General features: G+C 48.9%; 1 protein-coding gene across 1 annotated transcript in view; it reads left to right on the top strand.

Annotated features, from left to right (window-relative positions):
• sde2 (SDE2 telomere maintenance homolog (S. pombe)) overlaps nt 1–19,242 on the top strand; it is a 92,230-nt gene extending 72,988 nt beyond the window's left edge. The window contains exon 7 of the mRNA XM_038798995.1: nt 18,688–19,242. Coding sequence (XP_038654923.1) covers nt 18,688–18,903 — 216 coding nt within the window. The 3' untranslated portion in view covers nt 18,904–19,242. The remainder of the gene's footprint in view (nt 1–18,687) is intronic.
• The last annotated feature ends 3,650 nt before the right edge of the window (nt 19,243–22,892 follow it).

Here is a 22,892-nt window from a genome sequence, read left to right on the forward strand (position 1 = left end):
TCTTTGATCATCTGCCATGTACTTCCAGAGGTGGCTTTGTGTCAAATTAAATTTGGTAGTCACTTCTATGAAGCGCCCCGGGGCACTATGTTAAAGGTGATATAAATGCAAGGTGTCCTTGACACTTGGCTGTGGTAAAAGTTATCTTTATTTCTCCATGGGATGTCAATGGCAAGGGCAGCACTTGTTGCCCATCCCTAATTGCCCTGAGCTGGGTGGCCTGCTAGACCATTTCAGAGGGCAGTTAAGAGTCATATGAGCAGGAGTGGGCCATTCAGGCCCTTGAGCCTGCTCCACCATTCAATATGATCATGGCTTTTGCCCATTCTCCCCATGTTTGCCTGGGTCTTTGCCCATTCTCCCCATGTTTGCCTGGGTCTCGCCCCCATAAACCAAAGATGTGCAGGTTAGGTGGATTGGCCACGCTAAATTGCCCCTTAATTGGAAAAAATAATTGGGTACTCTAAATTTATAGAAAAGATATGATCATGGCTGATTCCATGGTGAAATTCAAAGTGAAAAGACACTGATACACCCACTATCCCCATAACCCCATAACATTATTGTTAATCAGAAATCCATCAATCCCTACTTTAAATATATCAATGTTTTAGCTTCCTCTGTAATAGAGAATTCCAAAGATTCACAACCCTTTGGGGAAACAAAATTTCTCCTCATCTTGGTCCCCAGTGGCTTCCCTTATTTTGTGACCACCCCACCCCTGTTCTACTCTCCCCAACCAAGGGAAACCTGTCACTGCATCTCCCTTGTCTATTCCTTTAAGTATTTTATATTACTGGAGTCACGGGTAAGGACAGCAGATTTCCTTCCCTAAAGGACATTAGTGAGCCAGATGGATTTTTACAACAATCCACAATGGTTCCATGGTCATCGTTAGACTTTTAATTCCAGATTTCTATTGAATTCAAATTCCACCATCTGCTGTAGTGGGATTTGAACCCGGGACCCCAGAGCATTACCCTGGGTCTCTGGATTACTAGTCCAGTGACAATGACACCATGCTACTGCCTTCCCTTGTATATTGCAGCCAAAGGTCTGGTGTGGGCGAAATACATGAGATTAGGATCTTTAAAAACAATGGCTCATCACAATGGCCAAAGTGAGACTTTGAGCAGGATGAAGAGAAGATTTAATGGCGGTACTTGAAACATCTTCAATGCAGTGCTGAGGGAGTTCTGCAATGCTGAGGGAGTTCTGCAGTGCAGTGATGGAGGTGCTATCCTTGGATAATATGTTATCTAGGGCCCTTTTTTTTAATATAAATTTAGTGCACCCAATCATTTTTTTTCCAATTAAAGGGCAATTTAGCGTGTCCACTCCACCTAACCTGCACATCTTTGGGTTGTGGGGATGAAACTGATGCAGATACAGGGAGAATGTTACCAGGGCCCTTTCTAAGTGTCCTGGCCAATATTTAACGGGGGCACAATAGCACAGTGATTAGCACTGTTGCTTCACAGTGCCGGGGTACCTGGTTCGATTCCCAGCTTGGGTCACTGTCTGTGTGGAGTCTGCACATTCTCACCGTGTTTACGTGGATTTATTCTGGGTGCTCCGGTTTCCTCCCACAAGTCCTGACCCTCGGTGTACCCGAACAGGCGCCGGAATATGGCGACTAGGGGATTTTCACAGTAACTTCATTGCAGTGTGAATGTAAGCCTACATTAGTGTGACACTAATAAAGATTATTATTATCTGTCAACCACCATCATTTGAAAACAGATGACCTGGCCATCATCTCATTAGTGTGTGTGGTAGATTCTGTCTGTGTGTAGTGCTCATTTTCTAGGGTTTGTTAATTGTGGCTTATGCCACAATATCACTGTGACATGGCAGGCCTAAAAACTACCTCAGTTGGTATGATCAAAGAACATTACAGCACAGGAATAGGCCCTTTGGCCCTCCAAGCCTGCACCGAACATGTTGCCTGTCTAAAGTAAAACCTTCTGGACTTCTTGGGTCCGTATCCCTCTATTCCCATCTTATTCATGTCTTCGTCAATATGCCTCTTAATCATCACTATTGTACCTGCTTCCACCACCTCCACTGGCAGCGAGTTCCAGGCACTCGGCACCCTCTGTGTAAAAAAAAAAACTTGCCTCACCCATCTCCTAAACTTTGCCCCTCGCACCTTAAACCTATGTCCTTTAGTAAATGACTTTTCCACACTGGGGGAAAAAATCTGACTATCCACTCTGTCCACGCCACTCATAATTTTGTAGGCCTCTATCAGGTTGCCCCTCAACCTCCATCGATCTAGTGAAAGCAATCAGAGTTTATCCAACCTCTCCTCATAGCTAATGTCGCTGGTAAACCTCTGCACCCTCTCCAACGCGGCCACATCCTTCTGGCAGTGTGGTGACTAGAATTATACGCAGTATTCCAAATATGGCCTAACTAAGGTTCTGTATAGCTGCATGACTTGCCAATTTTTATACTCAGTGCCCTGACCGATGAGGATAAGCATGCCGTATGCCTTCTTGACTACTTTATCCACGTGCGTTGCCGCTTTAAGTGATCTGTGGACCTGTACATCCAGATCTCTCCACCTGTCAAGACTCCTAAGGGTTCTGCCATTTACTCTATAATTGCCACCTGTATTAGACCTTCCAAAATATATTACCTCACATTTGTGCGGATTAAACACCAACTACCATTTCTATGCCCAAGTCTCCAACCTATCTATATCCTGCTGTATCCTCTGCCAATCTTCTTCACTATCTGCAACTCCACCAATCTTTGTGTCGTCTGCAAACTTACTAATCAGACCAGCTACATTTTCCTCCAAATCAACTACAGAGGTCCCAGCACTGATCTTTGCGGAACACCACTAGGCACAGCTTTCAATTAGGAAAAGCAACCTTCCACTGCTACCCTCTGCCTTCTATGACTTAGCCAGTTCTGTATCCATCTTGCCAGCTCACCTCTGATCCCGTGTGACTTCACCTTTTGTACCAGTGTGCCATGAGGGACTTTGTCAAAGGCCTTACTGAAGCCCATGTAGACAACATCCACTACCCTCGCCTCAACTTTGTCACTTCCTCAAAAAACTCGATCACGTTAGTGAGGCAGGACCCCCCCCCCCCCCCACCTTTCACAAAGCCATGCTGCCCATCGCTAATACGTCCATTTGTTTCGAAACGTGAGTGAATCTTGTCCCTAAGAATCTTTTCCAATAATTTCCCTCCCACTGATGTAAGGCTCACTGGCCTTTGTTTTGCTGGATCATTCCAGCTATCCTTCTTAAACAAAGGAACAGCATTGGCTATTCTCCTGTCCTCTGAGACCTCACCTGTAGCCAGTGATTTCTGTCAAGGCCCCAGCAATTTCCTCCTTGCCTCCCTCAGTATTCTGGGCAGAACTCATCAGACCCTGAGGACCTATCTACCCTCTGAAGGAGCACCCCACTCTCCCACTATACCCCTATAACCTCACCCAACCTGCACATCTATGGACACTAAGGGACAATTTAGTAAGTAGGCAGCAGTGCTAACCACTTTTTGCAGTATCTAAAACTTCATAGAATTTACAGTGCAGAAGGAGGCCATTCGGCCCATCGAGTCTGCACCAGCTCTTGGAAAGAACACCCTACCCAAGCCCACACCTCCACCCTATCCCCATAACCCAGTAACCCCACCCAACACCAAGGGCAATTTTGGACACTAAGGGCAATTTAGCATGGCCAATCCACCTAACCTGAACATCTTTGGACTGTGGGAGGAAACCGGAGCACCCGGAGGAAACCCACGCACACACGGGGAGAATGTGCAGACTCCGCACAGGCAGTGAAACGAGCCGGAATCGAACCTGGGACACTAGAGCTGTGAAGCAACAGTGTCAACCACTATACTACCGTGCTGCCCTAAATTATTTTTAAAATTTAGAGTACCCAATTATTTTTTTCCAATTAAGGGGCAATTTAGCGTGGCTAATCCACCTACCCTACACATCTTTGGGTCGTGGGGGGGCGAAACCCACGCAAACACTGGGAGAATGTGCAAACTCCACACAGACAGTGATCCAGAGCCGGGATTGAACCTGGGACCTAGGGCCCGTGAGACTACAGGGCTAACCCACTGCGTCACCGTGCTGCCCCCAAAAAACTCATGTGTACAGAAGCTTTTGCCAGAAACAAGTGTTTCTCTAACTTGTCTAACAAATGGGATCAGAATACAAGCAGCATTACTTGGCTGCACACACACACAGTAAGTAGTCGCGACATGATTATAAATTCTTGACCTTTTCATTTGCATTACAAAGAACTACTTACAAATCCTGCAATCAAAAAGGATAATCACCACCCTGTGAAAGCCTGCAATCCACATTCCTGCTCCTGGGAATTATCCCTGTCTAACTTGGGAGCTCCTGGAATACACATCCGCTGGGTACACTTGTGTTTGATGAGAGGCTGAGAGACATCAGCAATTGGTCTGGCGTTTTGATGCTAACTTCTCCGACTTGACTTTGGGATGCAGAGTGAAAACTAACGTGTGCAAACAAGTGTCCTGAAAAAGAACCAGCTTGTGCACCATGGTAGGGAGGTTTTCTACTGAGGGGATTTTCACAGTAACTTCATTGCCGTGTTAATGTAAACCTACTTGTGAACTAATAAAGATCATTATTATTATTATTATTAAACCCCTTTAAACAAATGAGTAGGATAGGGTAGATAGATAGAGAATTTATTTCCTGTCGTGGTGGTGTGGGAAATCCAGAACAAGGGGTCATAATCTTAAATTAGGGTTGGATCATTCAGTAGTGAAGATAGGAAGCATTTCTTCATGTAATTACAGTAAGAACACCTGTTTAAAGTCCAACATGTTTGTATCAAACACTAGCTTTCGGAGCACTGCTCCGAATAATTCACCTGAGGAAGGAGCAGTGCTCCGAAAGCTAGTGTTTGAAACAAACCTGTTGGACGCTGTAAGACTTCTTACTGTGCTCACCCCAGTCCAACGCCGGCATCTCCACTTCATGTAAGTGGAAATCTGGCAATCTCCCCCCAAAAAAGCTGATGATCATTTGAAAATTTCCAATAGGAAAACGGTGGCTGGCACAGTGGTTAGCACTGCTGCCTCACCGCGCCAGGGACCCGGGTTTGATTCTAAATTTAGGTGGCGTTTGTGTGGAGTTTGCACATTGTCCCCGTGTCTGCGTGGGTCTCACTCCCACAGCCCAAAAGATGCGCAGGGTAGGTGGATTGCCCACATTAAATGGCCCCTTAATTGGAAAAAGAATTGGGTATATCAAAACATCTTTTTTTATTCTATCCCCTTCACAGTAGAATTCTGAGTACCATTGACAACACTGAGCTATCTCTCAGTTTAAAAAGGTGGAATCAAGACTTCAATAGTGCCCACATCTGCTTTTGAAGCACAGCCTCTGAATGTGGGCATCATGGTAAGGCTGCCAATCATTGACAATCTCTAGGTGGTGCAGCAGTTAGGTTTCCCCCAAGGGGCTATGAGGAAGAACATTTCCAAATTTGGGCTCCATGACAATAATGGGATGGTAAAGGGAGTGAGAAGGTACTGGAGGTTTTTTGCAGGCTTGAAAGTTGACACATTTCAAGGTCCGGATGTGTTGTATCCCAGGCTGCTGTGGGAGACGAGGGAGGAAATTACAGGGGCTCTAACACACATTTTTAATTTCTCTCTGGCCACACGGGAGGTACCAGAGAACCAGAGAACAGCTAATGGGGTCCCACTTTTCAAGAAGGCCAGTAGAGATAAACCAGGGAATTACAGGCCAGTGAGTTTCACATCAGTGGTAGGGAAACTATTGGAGAAAATTGTGAAGGAGAGAATCTATCTCCACTTGGAGAGGCAAAGTTTGATCAGAGATAGCCAGCTTGGCTTTGTCAAACTTGATTGGATTTTTTGAGTTGACCAGGTGTGTAGATGAGGGTTATGAGGTTGATGTCGTTTACATGGATTTCAGCAAAGCCTTTGACAAGGTCCCACATGGGGGATGGATAAAGAAAGGATCAATGGTAACGTGGCAAGTTGGATCCAAAATTGGCTCAGTGATAGAAGGTGGTGGTAGAAGGCTGTTTGTGTGACTGGAGGCTGGTGTCCAGTGGTGTACCACAGGGATCAGTGCTGGGTCCCTTATTGTTTATGTGGTTGACAGTGAAGAAGGTGGTCTTGGGTTACAGAGAGATATAGATGGGTTGGTCAGTGGCAGATGGAATTTAATACTGAAAAGTGTGAAGTGATGCACTGTGGAAGGATTAATGCAATAAGGGGGCACTCAATGAATGGCAGGATACTGTGAAGCTCAAAGGAACAGATGGATCTTGGGGTGCTTGTCCCCAGATCCCTGAAGGTGGCAGGACAGGTTAATGGGGTAGTTAAGGCATTCGGGACACTTCAGTGATGCCATAGATTCTAAGAGCAGGGAGGTTATGTTGGAGCTGTACTGGGCTTTGGTTAGGCCTCGGCTGGAGCACTGTGTTCAGTTCTGGTCACCACGCTAGAGGAAGGATGTGATTGCACTAGAGAGTGTGCAGAGGAGATTCATCAGGATGTTGCCTGGGATGGAACATTTCAGCTATGAAGAAAGACTAGATAAGCATGCATTGATAGGGGCGACATGGTGGAATAAATTGCCCCTAGGTGGGGTTACGGGGATAAGGTGGGGTGGGGGGGGGTGGCCTAGGTAGGGTGTTCTTTCAAAGGGTTGGTGAAGATTTGATGGGCTGAATGGCCTCCTTCACTAATAATAATAATGATCACTTGTTGCCACAAGTAGGCTTCAATGAAGTTACTGTGAAAAGCCCCTAGTCACCACATTCCGGCACCTGTTCGGGGAGGCAGGTACGGGAATTGAACCTGCACTGCTGGCATTGTTCTGCATTTCGAGCCAGCTGTTTAGCCCACTGTGCTAAACCAGCTCCTATAGTGACTATAGGGATTCTATGATTTCTTTGGAGCAGAGAAGGCTGAGAGGGGACCTGATCGATGTGTATAAGATTGAGGGTCATGGGCAGGGTGGATAGAAAGCAGCTGTTCCCCTTAGTTGAAGGGTCAGTAACAAAGGGGCATCATTTTGAGGTGAAATGCAGGAGGTTTCGAAGGGGTTTGAGGAGAAGATTTTTCACTTGGTGGTGGGAATCTGGAACGCACTGTCTGGGATGGTAGTTGAGGCAGGAAACCTCACAATCTTTAAAAAATACTTGGATGAGCACTTGAAATGGCATAACATTCAAGGCCATGGGCCAAGTGCTGGGTAGTGGGATTAGTGTAGGTGAGAGTCGGTCTTCGTATCGCAGCAGGCTTGATGGGCCGAAGGCCTCTTCTGTACTGTGTGATTCTCTGCCTATTCTATATTTACAAACCACCATGGTTTGCCCTTGTGCCTGCTGCCCTTGTTCTTCAAGGCGGGAGAGATCGCAGCAAGTACCTGGCTTGGTCGACTTTATGCCTCCTCCAGCACAGCAATGGATTGTCCTCACTGTTAACATGTGCTGAATCCAGAGTGTTGGTCTGACTGCAGGCAGGTCGAGTATTTGGCACATTAACAATGATGAGAATACCACATGGAGAGACAGATAACTGGCCCTCGCGCTCAGCTTGTATACTGCCAAAACGCGGTGCCCAATTTCCAAAAGACTACATCAGCTAACCAAATAAGTAAAACTGCATCATTGCAGAAAGCCAATGTAAATACTGTAATGAACACAGAAATCTGATTCCCTGGAGTTCACGGTGTGAGGATTAAAATCCTGTGTACAACAGTGAGCCCCATCTATAATGTATTTAGTGTTAGTGCAAGATGAATGTTATACCGTTGTGCTCTCGTAATATTATTGACCCATTGGTTTAGCTCACTGGGCTAAATCGCTGGCTTTTAAAGCAGACCAAGCAGGCCATCAGCACGGTTCGATTCCCGTACCAGCCTCCCCGGACAGGCGCCAGAATGTGGTGACTAGGGGCTTTTCTCAGTAACTTCATTGAAGCCTACTCGTGACAATAAGCGATTTTCATTTCATTTTTCACATGGCCATGAGGCACAGCCTCAAACAGTGTCCAAATACTATTCCACAAAGGTTACAAAAGGTGCAAAAACTCGTGTGCTTACTATTATAATAGGGACCATAAGACGATAATAATAATCGCTTATTGTAACAAGTAGGCTTCAATGAAGTTATTGTGAAATAAGACAAGGAGCAGAATTAGGCCACTCGGCCCATCGAGTCTGCTCCGCCGTTCAATCATGGCTGATATTTTCTCATCCCCATTCTCCTGCCTTCTCCCCATAACCCCTTATTCATCAAGGGGAGGCGGTGGGGTAGTGGTATTGTCACTAGACTAGTAATCCACTGACCCAGGGTAGTGCTCTGGAGTTCGAATCCCGCCAGGGCAGATGGTGAAATTTAAATTCAATTAAAAATCTGGAATTAAAAGTCTAACGATGACCATGAAACCATTGTCGATTGTCGTGAAAATCCATCTGGTTCAGTCATGTCCTTTAGGGTTGGAAATCTGCCGTCCTTACCCAGCCTGACCGACATGTGACTCCAGATCCACAGCAACATGGTTGACTCTTGGCTTTCCCCCACTGAAATGCTCTAGCAAGCCACTCAGTTCAAGGGCAATTAGGGATGGGCAACAAATGCTGGCCCAGCCAGCGACCCCCACATCCCAAGAAAGAATAATGAAAAAAAAAGGACTTGAGGTTCAAACTGGACTGGATTATAGTTTTGAATTCTGAGCACAGCACTTTAAGAAGGATGTGACGGCTTTAGAGAGAGAGTACAGGAAAGGTTCACGAGAATGGTTCCGGTGACGAGGGACTTCAGTAACATCGATAGATTTGTGAAATTGGGCTTGCTTTCCTTATGAGCAGGGAGGATTAAGAGATTTGATAAGAGGTGTTCAAAATCATGGAGTAAACTCATCAAAAGCAAACATAGAACGTGCAGTGCCGAAGGAGGCAATTCGGCCCATCGAGTCTGCACCGACCCACTTAAGCCCTCACTTCCACCCTATCCCCGTAACCCAATAACCACCCCCTTCTAACCTTTTTGGTCACATGGAGCTTTTCCAAGAACCAAAACATTACAAAGCAAATAGCCAATAAAATGGCACTGTGCAATTCCCAGTGCCTTTTTAATTACTTTATCAACCCTACCCTTCCACCTTCATTGATTTATTTTTACTAAGATTGAGAGACATTGATCCTACAGGTGGAAGGGTCAGGACGTCAAGAAGATAGATTTGCGATGAAGGCGAAAGAATCAACAATGTCTCTATAGCAAGTGGTTTAGGGTGTGGAATACACTGCCTGAGAGTGTGGCAGAGGAAGATTCAATCCCATCTTTCCAAAGGGAATTGGATGAATATCTGCAGAATTATACAGGGCTATGAGGAAATGGTGGGGGAATGAGATCAGTAAATTGCTCTCTTGCAGAGTGCTGGCACAGATACAATGGACTGAGTGGCTCCTCCTGTGTTATAACCATTCTGTGATTCCACAACTGTAATACCTTGTGTCGTAAAATATCCCACAGGCCAAGTGGGACTGGATTTAAGTTTAGTGGCAGATTGTGAGAAGGCTTTTAAGGATGGACAGAAACATGACAAGCTGAAGAGGTTTAAGGAGTGAGGACTGGAATGTCTATCTGAAGGCTCCCTTTTCCTCATTTTCTTTTCCCTCTCCGCCTGTTGCCTCCTTTCTGGTCTACGATGCCGTAAGCACCAGTACCCCACCTATCTGGGCCATTCTTTATGTGGGGCTATGGGCAAGCATACTGGCAGGCAGTTCAACTACATGGGCCATCGCAACTCTTGAGTTTAGCCCTATCCTCGGGCGTCGCTGGAAGCATCCGAACAGTTAACCTGTGAATGAGCTGTTTCCATGCTGGTGCTTGACCTTGCAAAGTGGGTGGAATTTGCAGCGTTTACATCTTGTGGCAGTGCTTCTAGGAGCCGCACCCTAAATGGTGCCTGTGTGAGGGTCGGAGCTGCTTTCAGCTAGGCTGACTGATGTACGTAATGCTGCATAACTTGACAATGCTGCAGTCCAAAAAAACAAAATTTTTAGGGTACCCAATTCTTTTTCCCCAATTAAGGGACAATTTAGCTTGGCCAATCCACCTAACCTACGCATCTTTGGGTTCTGGGGGTGAGAGCCACGCAGACACAGGGAGAATGTGCAAACTCCACACGGACGGTGACCCCGGGCTGGGATCGAACCCGGGACCGTGGTGCTGTGAGGCAGCAGTGCTAATCACTGCCACCGTGCTGCCCCCAGACAGGGCTGTGAGGCAGCAGTGCTAATCACTGCCACCGTGCTGCCCCCAGACAGTGCTGTGAGGCAGCAGTGCTAATCACTCTGCCACCGTGCTGCCCCCAGACAGTGCTGTGAGGCAGCCGTGCTAATCACTGCCACCGTGCTGCCCCCCAGACAGTGCTGTGAGGCAGCGGTGCTAATCACTGCCACCGTGCTGCCCCCAGACAGTGCTGTGAGGCAGCAGTGCTAATCACTCTGCCACCGTGCTGCCCCCAGACAGTGCTGTGATGCAGCAGTGCTAATCACTGCCACCGTGCTGCCCCCAGACAGTGCTGTGAGGCAGCAGTGCTAATCACTCTGCCACCGTGCTGCCCCCAGACAGTGCTGTGAGGCAGCAGTGCTAATCACTCTGCCACCGTGCTGCCCACAGACAGTGCTGTGAAACAGCAGTGCTAATCACTCTGCCACCGTGCTGCCCCCAGACAGTGCTGTGAGGCAGCAGTGCTAATCACTCTGCCACCGTGCTGCCCACAGTGCTGTGAGGCAGCAGTGCTAATCACTCTGCCACCGTGCTGCCCCCAGACAGTGCTGTGAGGCAGCAGTGCTAATCACTCTGCCACCGTGCTGCCCACAGACAGTGCTGTGAGGCAGCAGTGCTAATCACTCTGCCACCGTGCTGCCCACAGACAGTGCTGTGAAACAGCAGTGCTAATCACTCTGCCACCGTGCTGCCCCCAGACAGTGCTGTGAGGCAGCAGTGCTAATCACTCTGCCACCGTGCTGCCCACAGTGCTGTGAGGCAGCAGTGCTAATCACTCTGCCACCGTGCTGCCCACAGTGCTGTGAGGCAGCAGTGCTAATCACTCTGCCACCGTGCTGCCCCCAGACAGTGCTGTGAGGCAGCAGTGCTAATCACTCTGCCACCGTGCTGCCCCCAGACAGTCCTGTGAAACAGCAGTGCTAATCACTCTGCCACCGTGCTGCCCCCAGACAGTGCTGTGAGGCAGCAGTGCTAATCACTGCCACCGTGCTGCCCACAGACAGTGCTGTGAAACAGCAGTGCTAATCACTCTGCCACCGTGCTGCCCCCAGACAGTGCTGTGAGGCAGCAGTGCTAATCACTGCCACCGTGCTGCCCCCAGACAGTCCTGTGAAACAGCAGTGCTAATCACTGCCACCGTGCTGCCCCCAGACAGTGCTGTGAGGCAGCAGTGCTAATCACTGCCACCGTGCTGCCCCCAGACAGTGCTGTGAAACAGCAGTGCTAATCACTGCCACCGTGCTGCCCACAGACAGTGCTGTGAGGCAGCAGTGCTAATCACTGCCACCGTGCTGCCCCCAGACAGTGCTGTGAGGCAGCAGTGCTAATCACTGCCACCGTGCTGCCCACAGACAGTGCTGTGAGGCAGCAGTGCTAATCACTGCCACCGTGCTGCCCCCAGACAGTGCTGTGAGGCAGCAGTACTAATCACTCTGCCACCGTGCTGCCCACAGACAGTGCTGTGAGGCAGCAGTGCTAATCACTGCCACCGTGCTGCCCACAGACAGTGCTGTGAAACAGCAGTGCTAATCACTGCCACCGTGCTGCCCCCAGACAGTGCTGTGAAACAGCAGTGCTAATCACTGCCACCGTGCTGCCCCCAGACAGTGCTGTGAAACAGCAGTGCTAATCACTGCCACCGTGCTGCCCACAGACAGTGCTGTGAGGCAGCAGTGCTAATCACTGCCACCGTGCTGCCCACAGACAGTGCTGTGAGGCAGCAGTGCTAATCACTGCCACCGTGCTGCCCCCAGACAGTGCTGTGAGGCAGCAGTGCTAATCACTGCCACCGTGCTGCCCACAGACAGTGCTGTGAGGCAGCAGTGCTAATCACTGCCACCGTGCTGCCCCCAGACAGTGCTGTGAGGCAGCAGTACTAATCACTCTGCCACCGTGCTGCCCACAGACAGTGCTGTGAGGCAGCAGTGCTAATCACTGCCACCGTGCTGCCCCCAGACAGTGCTGTGAGGCAGCAGTGCTAATCACTGCCACCGTGCTGCCCCCAGACAGTGCTGTGAAACAGCAGTGCTAATCACTGCCACCGTGCTGCCCCCAGACAGTGCTGTGAAACAGCAGTGCTAATCACTGCCACCGTGCTGCCCACAGACAGTGCTGTGAGGCAGCAGTGCTAATCACTGCCACCGTGCTGCCCCCAGACAGTGCTGTGAGGCAGCAGTGCTAATCACTGCCACCGTGCTGCCCACAGACAGTGCTGTGAGGCAGCAGTGCTAATCACTGCCACCGTGCTGCCCCCAGACAGTGCTGTGAGGCAGCAGTACTAATCACTCTGCCACCGTGCTGCCCACAGACAGTGCTGTGAGGCAGCAGTACTAATCACTGCCACCGTGCTGCCCCCAGACAGTGCTGCAGTCCTGTTGACATTTGCATTTGTTTGGAGCAGTGAGGCTTTAGGGAATGAATGAGGACAAAGTTAATGTGAAAGGAAGTTGCTAATAACCATCCTTGTCAGATGTTTTGGAGCTTTGGAGCTGTTTATCATATCCTTAAAGTGGTTATCTTTGCACACTTGTATTGATTAGTGTGGCGTTCCACTTTACAAACTCATGTTTCATTCATTCTTGGCATTGGTGCATGTGATTGTTTTTGTTTTAGTTTCTGTTGATCACTGATTTCATATGATTCTCTGGATCTTTATGTCCTGTCTACTGCCTCATTAAACCCCCTTAAAGATTCACCCTCACAGTCTAAGTCCATAGTCTCAGACTGTGTCTTATTAGCTTGTGCCTTAAAGGTGGAATCAGTGCACAATATATACTAGTGTATTCATCAGTCAGATGTCTGAAAACTGTTTCTCTTTCTGTTTCGTGGGGAAGGTGCTTTTTAAAAATATATATATATATTTTTAAATTGCAAAAGTTACAAGGAAACATTCTGCCCAACACCACTCCAGGCTGGTGCTGCCTGTAGGTAAGGTAAAGTTGCCATAGTCCCAGATGACCAGAGGCTGCTTTCCCTTTTGAGGGGGCGAGCTGACTCACTGTAGTGTAGTGGAAGGTGTTTTTAAAAAAAAGAAATTCCAATTAAGGGGTAATTTAGCGTGGCCAATCCACCTACCCTGCACATCTTTGGGTTGTGGAGGTGAGACCCATGCAGACGAGGGGAGAATGTGCAAACTCCACACGGACAGTGATCCAGGCATGGGATTGAACCTGGGACCTCAGCGCCGTGAGGCGGCAGAGCTAGCCACTGTACCACCATGCCACCTGTGAAAGGTGGATTAACCAGATGATCACTATGCCTCAGGTGAGGTGCAAGTTTGAGAAGGTGGGGCCTTCATGAATAACCTCAGCCGGTACAGGAATTGAACCCACGCTGCTGGCCTTGTTCTGCATCACAAATCGGCTATGTAGCCCACTGAGCTAAACCAGCGCTCATACAAGATGAGTGACTCTCCGAAATCTCTCAGTTTTTTAGCGCATGAGGCATTGAGCTGGTTCCCTCCGTGGACCGGTTGCAATGCAGGTCCGAGCAGGCCAGAAAGCTCCTTTGACAACAATACATTGGATTGTCTTGGCTGTACTGCATCAGCAAGGGGAAGTGTCCGTTATTTCTATCATCTAGTTCTTTGATTTTGGTTTAGCACAGGGCTAAAGAGCTGGCGTTTAAAGCAGATCCAGGCAGGCCAACAGCGCGGTTCAATTCCTGTACCAGCCTCCCCGAACAGGCGCGGGAATGTGGCGACTAGGGGCTTTTCACAGTAACTTTATTTGAAGCCTACTTGTGACAATAAGCGATTTTAAGTCTCTTAATTTCTGTATTTCCTCACTGTAGACAGAATTTCGCCGAGTCTTTATTATACTGAAGCCTCAATATCCTTCCTATGGTGTAGAGCCCTATATTCCACACATTGATTGTTAAAAAACATGGGGAGAATGTGCAAACTCCACACGGACAATGTGCAAACTCCGCACGGACAGTGACCCGGGGCCAGGATCAGTCCACACACTGATCTAACTGAAGTCTCATAAATATACATTTATATAGTATAATCATTGCCTTTTTTATATTCTTCAGCTCCATTAGGGACAGGAGAAGGCCATTCAGCCCCTTTAGTCTGTTTCCTTGTTCAGTTAGATCATGGCTGACCCCTATATCTTAGTTCCAGCTGTCTACCTTGACTCTGGTAACCTTCAATATCATTGGGTGGCACGGTGGCGCAGTGGTTAGCACTGCTGCCTCACAGCGCCAAGGACTTGGGTTCGATCCTAGTCACTGTCTGTGTGGAGTTTGCACATGTTCCCTGTGTCTGCGTGGGTCTCACCCCCCACAACCCAAAAATGTGCAGGGCAGGTGGATTGGCCACGCTGTTGCCCCTTAATTGGGAAAAATAATAATCGGGTTCTCTAAATTTATTTTAAATTCGCAGAGGGAGAATTCAGAATGTCCAATTCACCTATCAGCACGTCTTTCGGGACTTGTGGGAGGAAACCGGAGGAAACCCACGTAGATAAGGGGAGAACGTGCAGACTCCGCACAGACAGTGACCCAAGCCGGGAATTGAACCTGGGACCCTGGCGCTGTGAAGCAACAGTGCTAACCACTGCTACCGTACCGCCCAGTTATGCTTCTGACAAAATATACACTTATCAGAGTAGACCGGCTCTCCAAGGGGCTGAGTGTTCTCAGAGAGAGGACTTTGCCAATAGGGCAAAGTTATGGAGCCATTTACGGGTACTTGGGAAATGTTCTGAATTCCTCTGTGTATAGTTCAAGATATGCTGAGGCTTTCACTGTAGGGAGATATTCAGGAGGCATTTAGCAGGCTTCTGTGTGGACCAGTTATAATGCAGAAACCAAGGAGAGCAGAAAGCTCACTCAACAGCATTAGACTGTCTTGGATGAGTTGAACAGGCACAGTGATTGTGTTCCTGCATCAACAAGGGGCAGAAGTGTTAACGCTACAGTCTCACACAAGATGTTTTCTTTTTTAAAAAGGTCTTCATTTAGAAAACTGAGCAAATGATCAGAGTAATATCCCTTGTGTTGGAATGTAACAGAAACTAGCTTTTCCCAAAAGTTCCCCAAATGTGCCAGGGGGTATTTCCGAGCCTCTCAAAAGTGGAAGGATAACAGTAGGCACCCTGTACCCCGGGTGCAGCTTTGGGGAGGGTGATTAGTGGGGGAAACTCGCGAGAGTTTATTCTCAGACTCTCCACTAGGTGGTGGTGTGCACTTCAAGGTTAGTGGAAAGCTCTGGCCCTTCTGATGTGTATAATTCAGCAAAGCTATGACAGCTGGAGAAACTGGGAGCAGCACTCACCAACATGGTTTTTTAAAAAACCTCTGACCCCCGGCACATACTAATTTCCATGTGTTTCTCCCCCAGTCCCATCCTACCTCGATCCCAGACCAAACTTAACTAACTCCCCACAGACAATTGAATTCCGAGCCCCTCTGTGGTCTGTGGGCTCGCCTATTCCCTGAATAGATTACTCCAGGGAAACTGTTGTGCATTATTCTGAAAATTCTTCCACCTGTATGCATGGAAACTCATGATTACACTCGGGAGGGTTCAGAGGAGATTCACCAGGATGTTGCCTGGGCTGGAGCGGTTCAGCTACGAGGAGGGGCTGGTTAGATTGGGGTTGTTTTCCTTAGAGCAGAGAAGACCATACGATACAGGAGCAGAATTGGGCCATTCGGCCCATCGGGTCTGCTCCGCCATTCGTTCGTGGCTGAGAAGGACCTGATTGAGGTGTACCGATTTAAGGTAGCGGGCAGGAGATTTCAAGGAAAGTCTTTTTCACCCAGAGGTTATTTAGAATCTGGGACTCACTGGCTGAAAGAGCGTTAGAGGCAGGAACCCTCAACTTTTAAGGAGCATTTAGATGAGGACATAAAATGCCATAGTTATACAAGGGTGGCTAGCTCGTGAGTCTCAAAGACGGGGATCTGTGCCCCACTCCAGCCCTGAACTCCGGAGTGCAGGGCTGAGAGAGCACTGCAGTGTCAGAGCTGAGAGAGCACTGCAGTGTCAGAGGTCTCTCAGCCCTGAACTCCGGAGTGCAGGGCTGAGAGAGCACTGCAGTGTCAGAGGTCTCTCCAACCCTGAACTACGGAGTGCAGGGCTGAGAGAGCACTGCAGTGTCAGAGGTCTCTCCAGCCCTGAACTCCGGAGTGCAGGGCTGAGAGAGCACTGCAGTGTCGGAGGTCTCTCCAGCCCTGAACTCCGGAGTGCAGGGCTGAGAGAGCACTGCAGTGTCGGAGGTCTCTCCAGCCCTGAACTCCGGAGTGCAGGGCTGAGAGAGCACTGCAGTGTCGGAGGTCTCTCCAGCCCTGAACTCCGGAGTGCAGGGCTGAGAGAGCACTGCAGTGTCAGAGGTCTCTCCAGCCCTGAACTCCGGAGTGCAGGGCTGAGAGAGCACTGCAGTGTCAGAGGTCTCTCCAGCCCTGAACTCCGGAGTGCAGGGCTGAGAGAGCACTGCAGTGTCAGAGGTCTCTCCAGCCTGAACTCCGGAGTGCAGGGCTGAGAGAGCACTGCAGTGTCAGAGGTCTCTCCAGCCCTGAACTCCGGAGTGCAGGGCTGAGAGAGCACTGCAGTGTCAGAGGTCTCTCCAGCCCTGAACTCCGGAGTGCAGGGCTGAGAGAGCACTGCAGTGTCAGAGGTCTCTCCAGCCCTGAACTCCGGAGTGCAGGGCTGAGAGAGCACTGCAGTGTCAGAGGTCTCTCCAGCCCTGAACTCCGGAGTGCAGGGCTGAGAGAGCACTGCAGTGTCAGAGGTCTCTCCAGCCCTGAACTCCGGAGTGCAGGGCTGAGAGAGCACTGCAGTGTCAGAGGTCTCTCCAGCCCTGAACTCCGGAGTGCAGGGCTGAGAGAGCACTGCAGTGTCAGAGGTCTCTCCAGCCCTGAACTCCGGAGTGCAGGGCTGAGAGAGCACTGCAGTGTCAGAGGTCTCTCCAGCCCTGAACTCCGGAGTGCAGGGCTGAGAGAGCACTGCAGTGTCAGAGGTCTCTCCAGCCCTGAACTCCGGAGTGCAGGGCTGAGAGAGCACTGCAGTGTCAGAGGTCTCTCCAGCCCTGAACTCCGGAGTGCAGGGCTGAGAGAGCACTGCAGTGTCAGAGGTCTCTCCAGCCCTGAACTCCGGAGTGCAGGGCCTGAGAGAGCACTGCAGTGTCAGAGGTCTCTCCAGCCCTGAAACTCCGGAGTGCAGGGCTGAGAGAGCACTGCAGTGTCAGAGGTCTCTCCAGCCCTGAACTCCGGAGTGCAGGGCTGAGAGAGCACTGCAGTGTCAGAGGTCTCTCCAGCCCTGAACTCCGGAGTGCAGGGCTGAGAGAGCACTGCAGTGTCGGAGGTCTCTCCAGCCCTGAACTCCGGAGTGCAGGGCTGAGAGAGCACTGCAGTGTCAGAGGTCTCTCCAGCCCTGAACTCCGGTGCAGGGCTGAGAGATCACTGCAGTGTCGGAGGTCTCTCCAGCCCTGAACTCCGGAGTGCAGGGCTGAGAGAGCACTGCAGTGTCAGAGGTCTCTCCAGCCCTGAACTCCGGGGTGCAGGGCTGAGAGAGCACTGCAGTGTCAGAGGTCTCTCCAGCCCTGAACTCCGGAGTGCAGGGCTGAGAGAGCACTGCAGTGTCAGAGGTCTCTCAGCCCTGAACTCCGGAGTGCAGGGCTGAGAGAGCACTGCAGTGTCAGAGGTGCTGTCTTTCAGGTGAGATTTTAAATTGAGACCGCCTGCTTTCACAGGATGATGTAAGATATCCCACGGCACTATTTTGGGGAAGAACAGAGAATACCTCCAGCCTCTCTGGGTCAATATTTAACCCTCGGTCACTTATGACTGAAGCAGATGATCTGACCATTGAGGTCACCTAATCACTCCACACAAACACAGGATTAAATTTGGTGCATTCCTAGTCCCTTGTCCCACATAAATCCCTGAATACATTCGCTGTGTCGTCAGCAAACTGTTCTATTACTCTACAATTCCTTTTTTTTAAATTTAGAGTACCCAATTAATTTTTTTTCCAATTAAGGGACAATTTAGCTTGGCCAATCCACCTAACCTGCACATCTTTGGGTTGTGGAAGTGAGACCCACGCAGACAGGGGGAGAATGTGCAAAATCCACACAAACAGTGACCCAGGGCCGGGATTGAACGTGGGTCCTCGGTGTCTTGAGGCAGCAGTGCTAACCACTGTGCCACCTACTCCACAATTTCTAATGGTCCTGGCTCAAAGCAGATGAATCTACTCTGGTGACAGTATCAATCCTTGCGCAAAATCGAGAGTTCCTAGTGTTTTCCATTTCTGGCATTATACACTGAATTTTGAATTTGTTCAGGAAGCACCAATGACATCCCTTCCTGTGATCCTCATCGTGAGTTTTATTAACTGACTGACCAGTGCTTTATTTTTCTCCCACCCCACCCCTCAGGAGCCTGAAGTGGAGAATTGGACGGTGCTTAACTCTGTGGAGGAGCTTGAAAGTTTAGGACTGGACAGACTCAAGGCTGAGCTGATGACCCTGGGGTTAAAATGCGGGGGCACCTTACAGGAGCGCGCAGCGAGGCTCTTCTCCGTGAAAGGACTGTCCAAGGAACAAATTGACCCAACGTTGTTCACTAAGTCAGCCAAAGGAAAGAAGAAATGACAGCGACAAATTATTATATATTTTTTTGAAGGCTTTCATATTTTCCCGCTGAGGTGGCCTGAATAAATGACAAGTTGAAGAAGAATCAAATTTATTTCCACACCAGAATCCTTGTGGATAAGTGTTTTTGTTCAGGAATTCAGAATCTCCCGAGCTGCCGTCCAGGATGAGAACTGGGTTTTCACAATGAGCTTGTTGACAATTCTGTATCTCAATGTCTCTGTCTCTTCGCTGTGGGCTGGGTTTGGAGCTGGGGTCAGGTGGAAGCTCTGGGTTAAGACTTGTTATGGGGCCATGTTTTTTCATTTTGTTTTATAAAAGTGCTGTAAAGAAGCAAAAGTTTATTTTTCTGTCTTCTGCCTTTCCCATCTCTCCACCTTCAGTGATTCGGTGGTTGTGAGCAGGTTCCACAGGTGCCTGCTCCTTGATGGGTACTTTCCCTATCCGACAGACTGCAGCCTTGCTGGGGTGAGCTCACTGGTTTGGTTTTGAAGGCTTGTGTGGTGATAGGTCAAAGATCTAGCTGACCTCTCCCCGCTGCACGTGGAAATAATGGAGGAAATGGAGATGTAACTTGGGAAGGAATACAACACCTCCTTTTGTATGTTAAAGAAATTCAACAGTGGTTGGCCAATTTCCCCCTTTACCTGTGTCGTTATCCCAAAAAGCCTGCATCTGCGAGTGAGCTGTATTAATGCACAAGAACAGTTCCAGGGTCCCACGTTCAATTCCGGCCTCAGGTCACTGTCTGTGTGGAGTCTGCACGTTCTCCCAGTGTCTGTGTGGGTTTCCTACGGGTGCTCCGGTTTCCTCCCACAATCCAAAAATGTGCAGATTAGGTGGATTGGCCATGATAAATTTCACCTTAGCGCCCAAAAATGTATAGGTTATACAGTAATCATCTTTATTAATGTCACAAGCCGGCTTACATTAACACTGCAATGAAGTGACTGTGAAAATCCCCTAGTCGCCACACTCTTACTCCTGTTCGGGTACACAGAGGAAGAATTCAGAATGTCCAATTCACCTGGCATGTATTTCGGGACTTGTGGGAGGAAACCGGAGCACCCGGAGGAAACCCACGCAGACACGGGGAGAATCGGCAGACTCCGCACAGACAGTGACCCAAGCCGGGTCCCTGATGCTGTGAAGCATATGTGCTACCCTGCCGCCCTAGGTGGGGTTACAGGGCTATAGCTGCGGATTGTGCCTAGGTAGGGTGCTCTTTTAAAGGGTCGGTGCAGACTCGATGGGCCAAAGGGGGCTGGTTTACACAGTCGGCTAAACAGCTGGATTGTAATGCAGAACAATGCCAGCTGCGCGGGTTCAATTCCAGTACCAGCCTCCTCGAACAGGCGCCGGAATGTGGCGACCAGGGGCTCTTCACAGTAACTTCACTGAAGCCTACTCGTGACAATAAGTGATTATTATATTATTATTCTGCACTGTAGGGATTCTACGGTACAGCAGTGGGGAAGGATCCAAATAAAGCTGCCTTGTAGAAAGATTACCTCCTTACAGTGTGATTGTTGTGCTAAATGAATCATAGAATTACAAAGTTTGTTAACTCTACTTAATTTTTGTTTGAGATTGAGGGATGTTTGAGAGCTGTGTTACAGAGAGGCTGAGATGTGATTAAGTTGGTGTTGATTGGCACTTCACACCTCCTTAGGGAGCACTTTGATCATTGAGTTATCGAGATGCTTCAAGAGACCAGTATCACTGCTGGTGTTCACAAGCTGCACCTTAGCAAACTGTCCTGTGTTTACTGAGGCGGACCCCTGGGCACACAGGGAGGGTCTCCCCCAAAATCGGGTTTTATACCAGTGTGACGGGATTGCTGGAGCTACCAGTTTCTGGGCTACTGGGGTCTCGTATGACTGCCGATATACCCATCATCCACTTTGCCAATTTCCCCGCTTTACTTGTGTGTTTATCCCAAAAAGCTGCCTCTGTGCGAGAACTATGATAATACCCAAGAGCAGCTGAAAACTTGCTGACTGATACGGGTCCCCTCCAAACCCACGTTAAAATAACACTCAATATAGAAGCGGCCTTAAACTTAAAACTACGCATTTTGTTTCCGGTTTTGACAAGGTCCCACACGAGATTAATGAACATAATTAAAGCTCATGGTATTGATGTGGATAGAGAGAGGGTTGGCAGTCAGGAAGCAGAGAATGGGAATAAACGGGCCCTTTTCAGAGTGGCAGGCAGTGGGGTACCACAGTGCTGGGACCCTAGCTGTTCACAATATGCATGAATGATTTGGAACAAAGGAATATCTCCAAATTTGCAGACGACACTAAGCTGGGTGGCAGTGTGTGCTGTGAGGAGGATGCAAAGAGGCTGCAGGGTGACTTGGACAGGCTGGCTGAGTGGGCAAATACTTGGCAAATGCAATAGAATGTGGGTAAATGTGAGGTTGTCCACCGGGGGAAAAAGCAGGAAGGCAGATGATTATCTGAATGGTGACTGTTTAAGAAAAGGGGAAGTGCAACGAGACCTGGGCATCATGGTGGGACAGTCGCTGAAGGTTGGGTTGGCATGCAGGTACAGCAAAGAACAAAGAAAATTACAGCACAGGAACAGGCCCTTCGGTCCTCCCAGCCTGCGCCGATCCAGATCCTTTATCTAAACCTGTTGCCTATTTTCCAAAGTCTACTTCCCTCTGTTCCCCGCCCGTTCATATATCTGTCCAGATGCATCTTAAATGATGCTATCGTGCCCGCCTCTACCACCTCCGCTGGCAAAGCGTTCCAGGCACCCACCACCCTCTGCGTAAAAAAACTTTCCATGCACATCTCCCTTAAACTTACCCCCTCTCACCTTGAAATCGTGAGCCCTTGTAATTGACACCCCCACTCTTGGAAAAAGCTTGTTGCTATCCACCCTGTCCATACCTCTCATAATTTTGTAGACCTCAATCAGGTCCCCCCTCAACCTCCGTCTTTCCAACGAAAATGATCCTAATCTACTCAACCTTTCTTCATAGCTAGCTCCCTCCATACCAGACAACATCCTGGTGAACCTCCTCTGCACCCTCTAAAACATCCACATCCTGGTAATGTGGCGACCAGAACTGCACGCAGTATTCCAAATGTGGCCTAACCAAAGTCCTATACAACTGTAACATGACCTGCCGACTCTTGTACTCAATACCCCGTCCGATGCTGTATGCCTTCTTGACCACTCTATCGACCTGCGTTGCCACCTTCAGGGTACAATGGACCTGAACTCCCAGATCTCTCTGTACATCAATTTTCCCCAGGACTCTTCCATTGACCATACAGTCTGCTCTTGAATTTGATCTTCCAAAATGCATCACCTCGCATTTGCCTGGATTGAACTCCATCTGCCATTTCTCTGCTCAACTCTCCAATCTATCTATATTTTTCTGTATTCTCTGACAGTCCTCCTTGCTATCTGCAAGCGGTGAGGAAAGCTAATGGCATGCTGGCCTTCATAGCCAGAGGATTTGAATATAGGAGAGGGATGTCTTGCTGGATTGGATTTTGTTTATTGTCACGTGTACCAAGGTACAGTGAAAAATACTTTTCTGCGAGCAGCTCAACAGATCATTAAGTACATGAAAATACAAGAAAATACATAATATGAAACACAAGGTACACAATGTAACAGATAACGCCGGCATCAGGTGAAGCATACAGGTGTGCAGTGTTAACAAAGTCTGACCATAAGAGGGTCGTTTAGGAGTCTGGTAGCAGCAGGGAAGAACATTACAGCGCAGTACAGGCCCTTCGGCCCTCGATGTTGTGCCGACCTGTGAAACCACTCTAAAGCCCATTTACACTATTCCCTTATCGTCCATATGCCTATCCAATGACCATTTGAATGCCCTTAGTGTTGGTGAGTCCACTACTGTTGCAGGCAGGGCATTCCACGCCCTTACTACTCTCCTGAGTAAAAAACCTACCTCTGACATCTGTCCTTTCTCTATCTCCCCTCAATTTAAAGCTGTGTCCCGT

This window comes from Scyliorhinus canicula, chromosome 6 (genome assembly GCF_902713615.1).
Source record: "Scyliorhinus canicula chromosome 6, sScyCan1.1, whole genome shotgun sequence".
NCBI classification, from domain to species: Eukaryota; Metazoa; Chordata; class Chondrichthyes; order Carcharhiniformes; family Scyliorhinidae; genus Scyliorhinus; species Scyliorhinus canicula.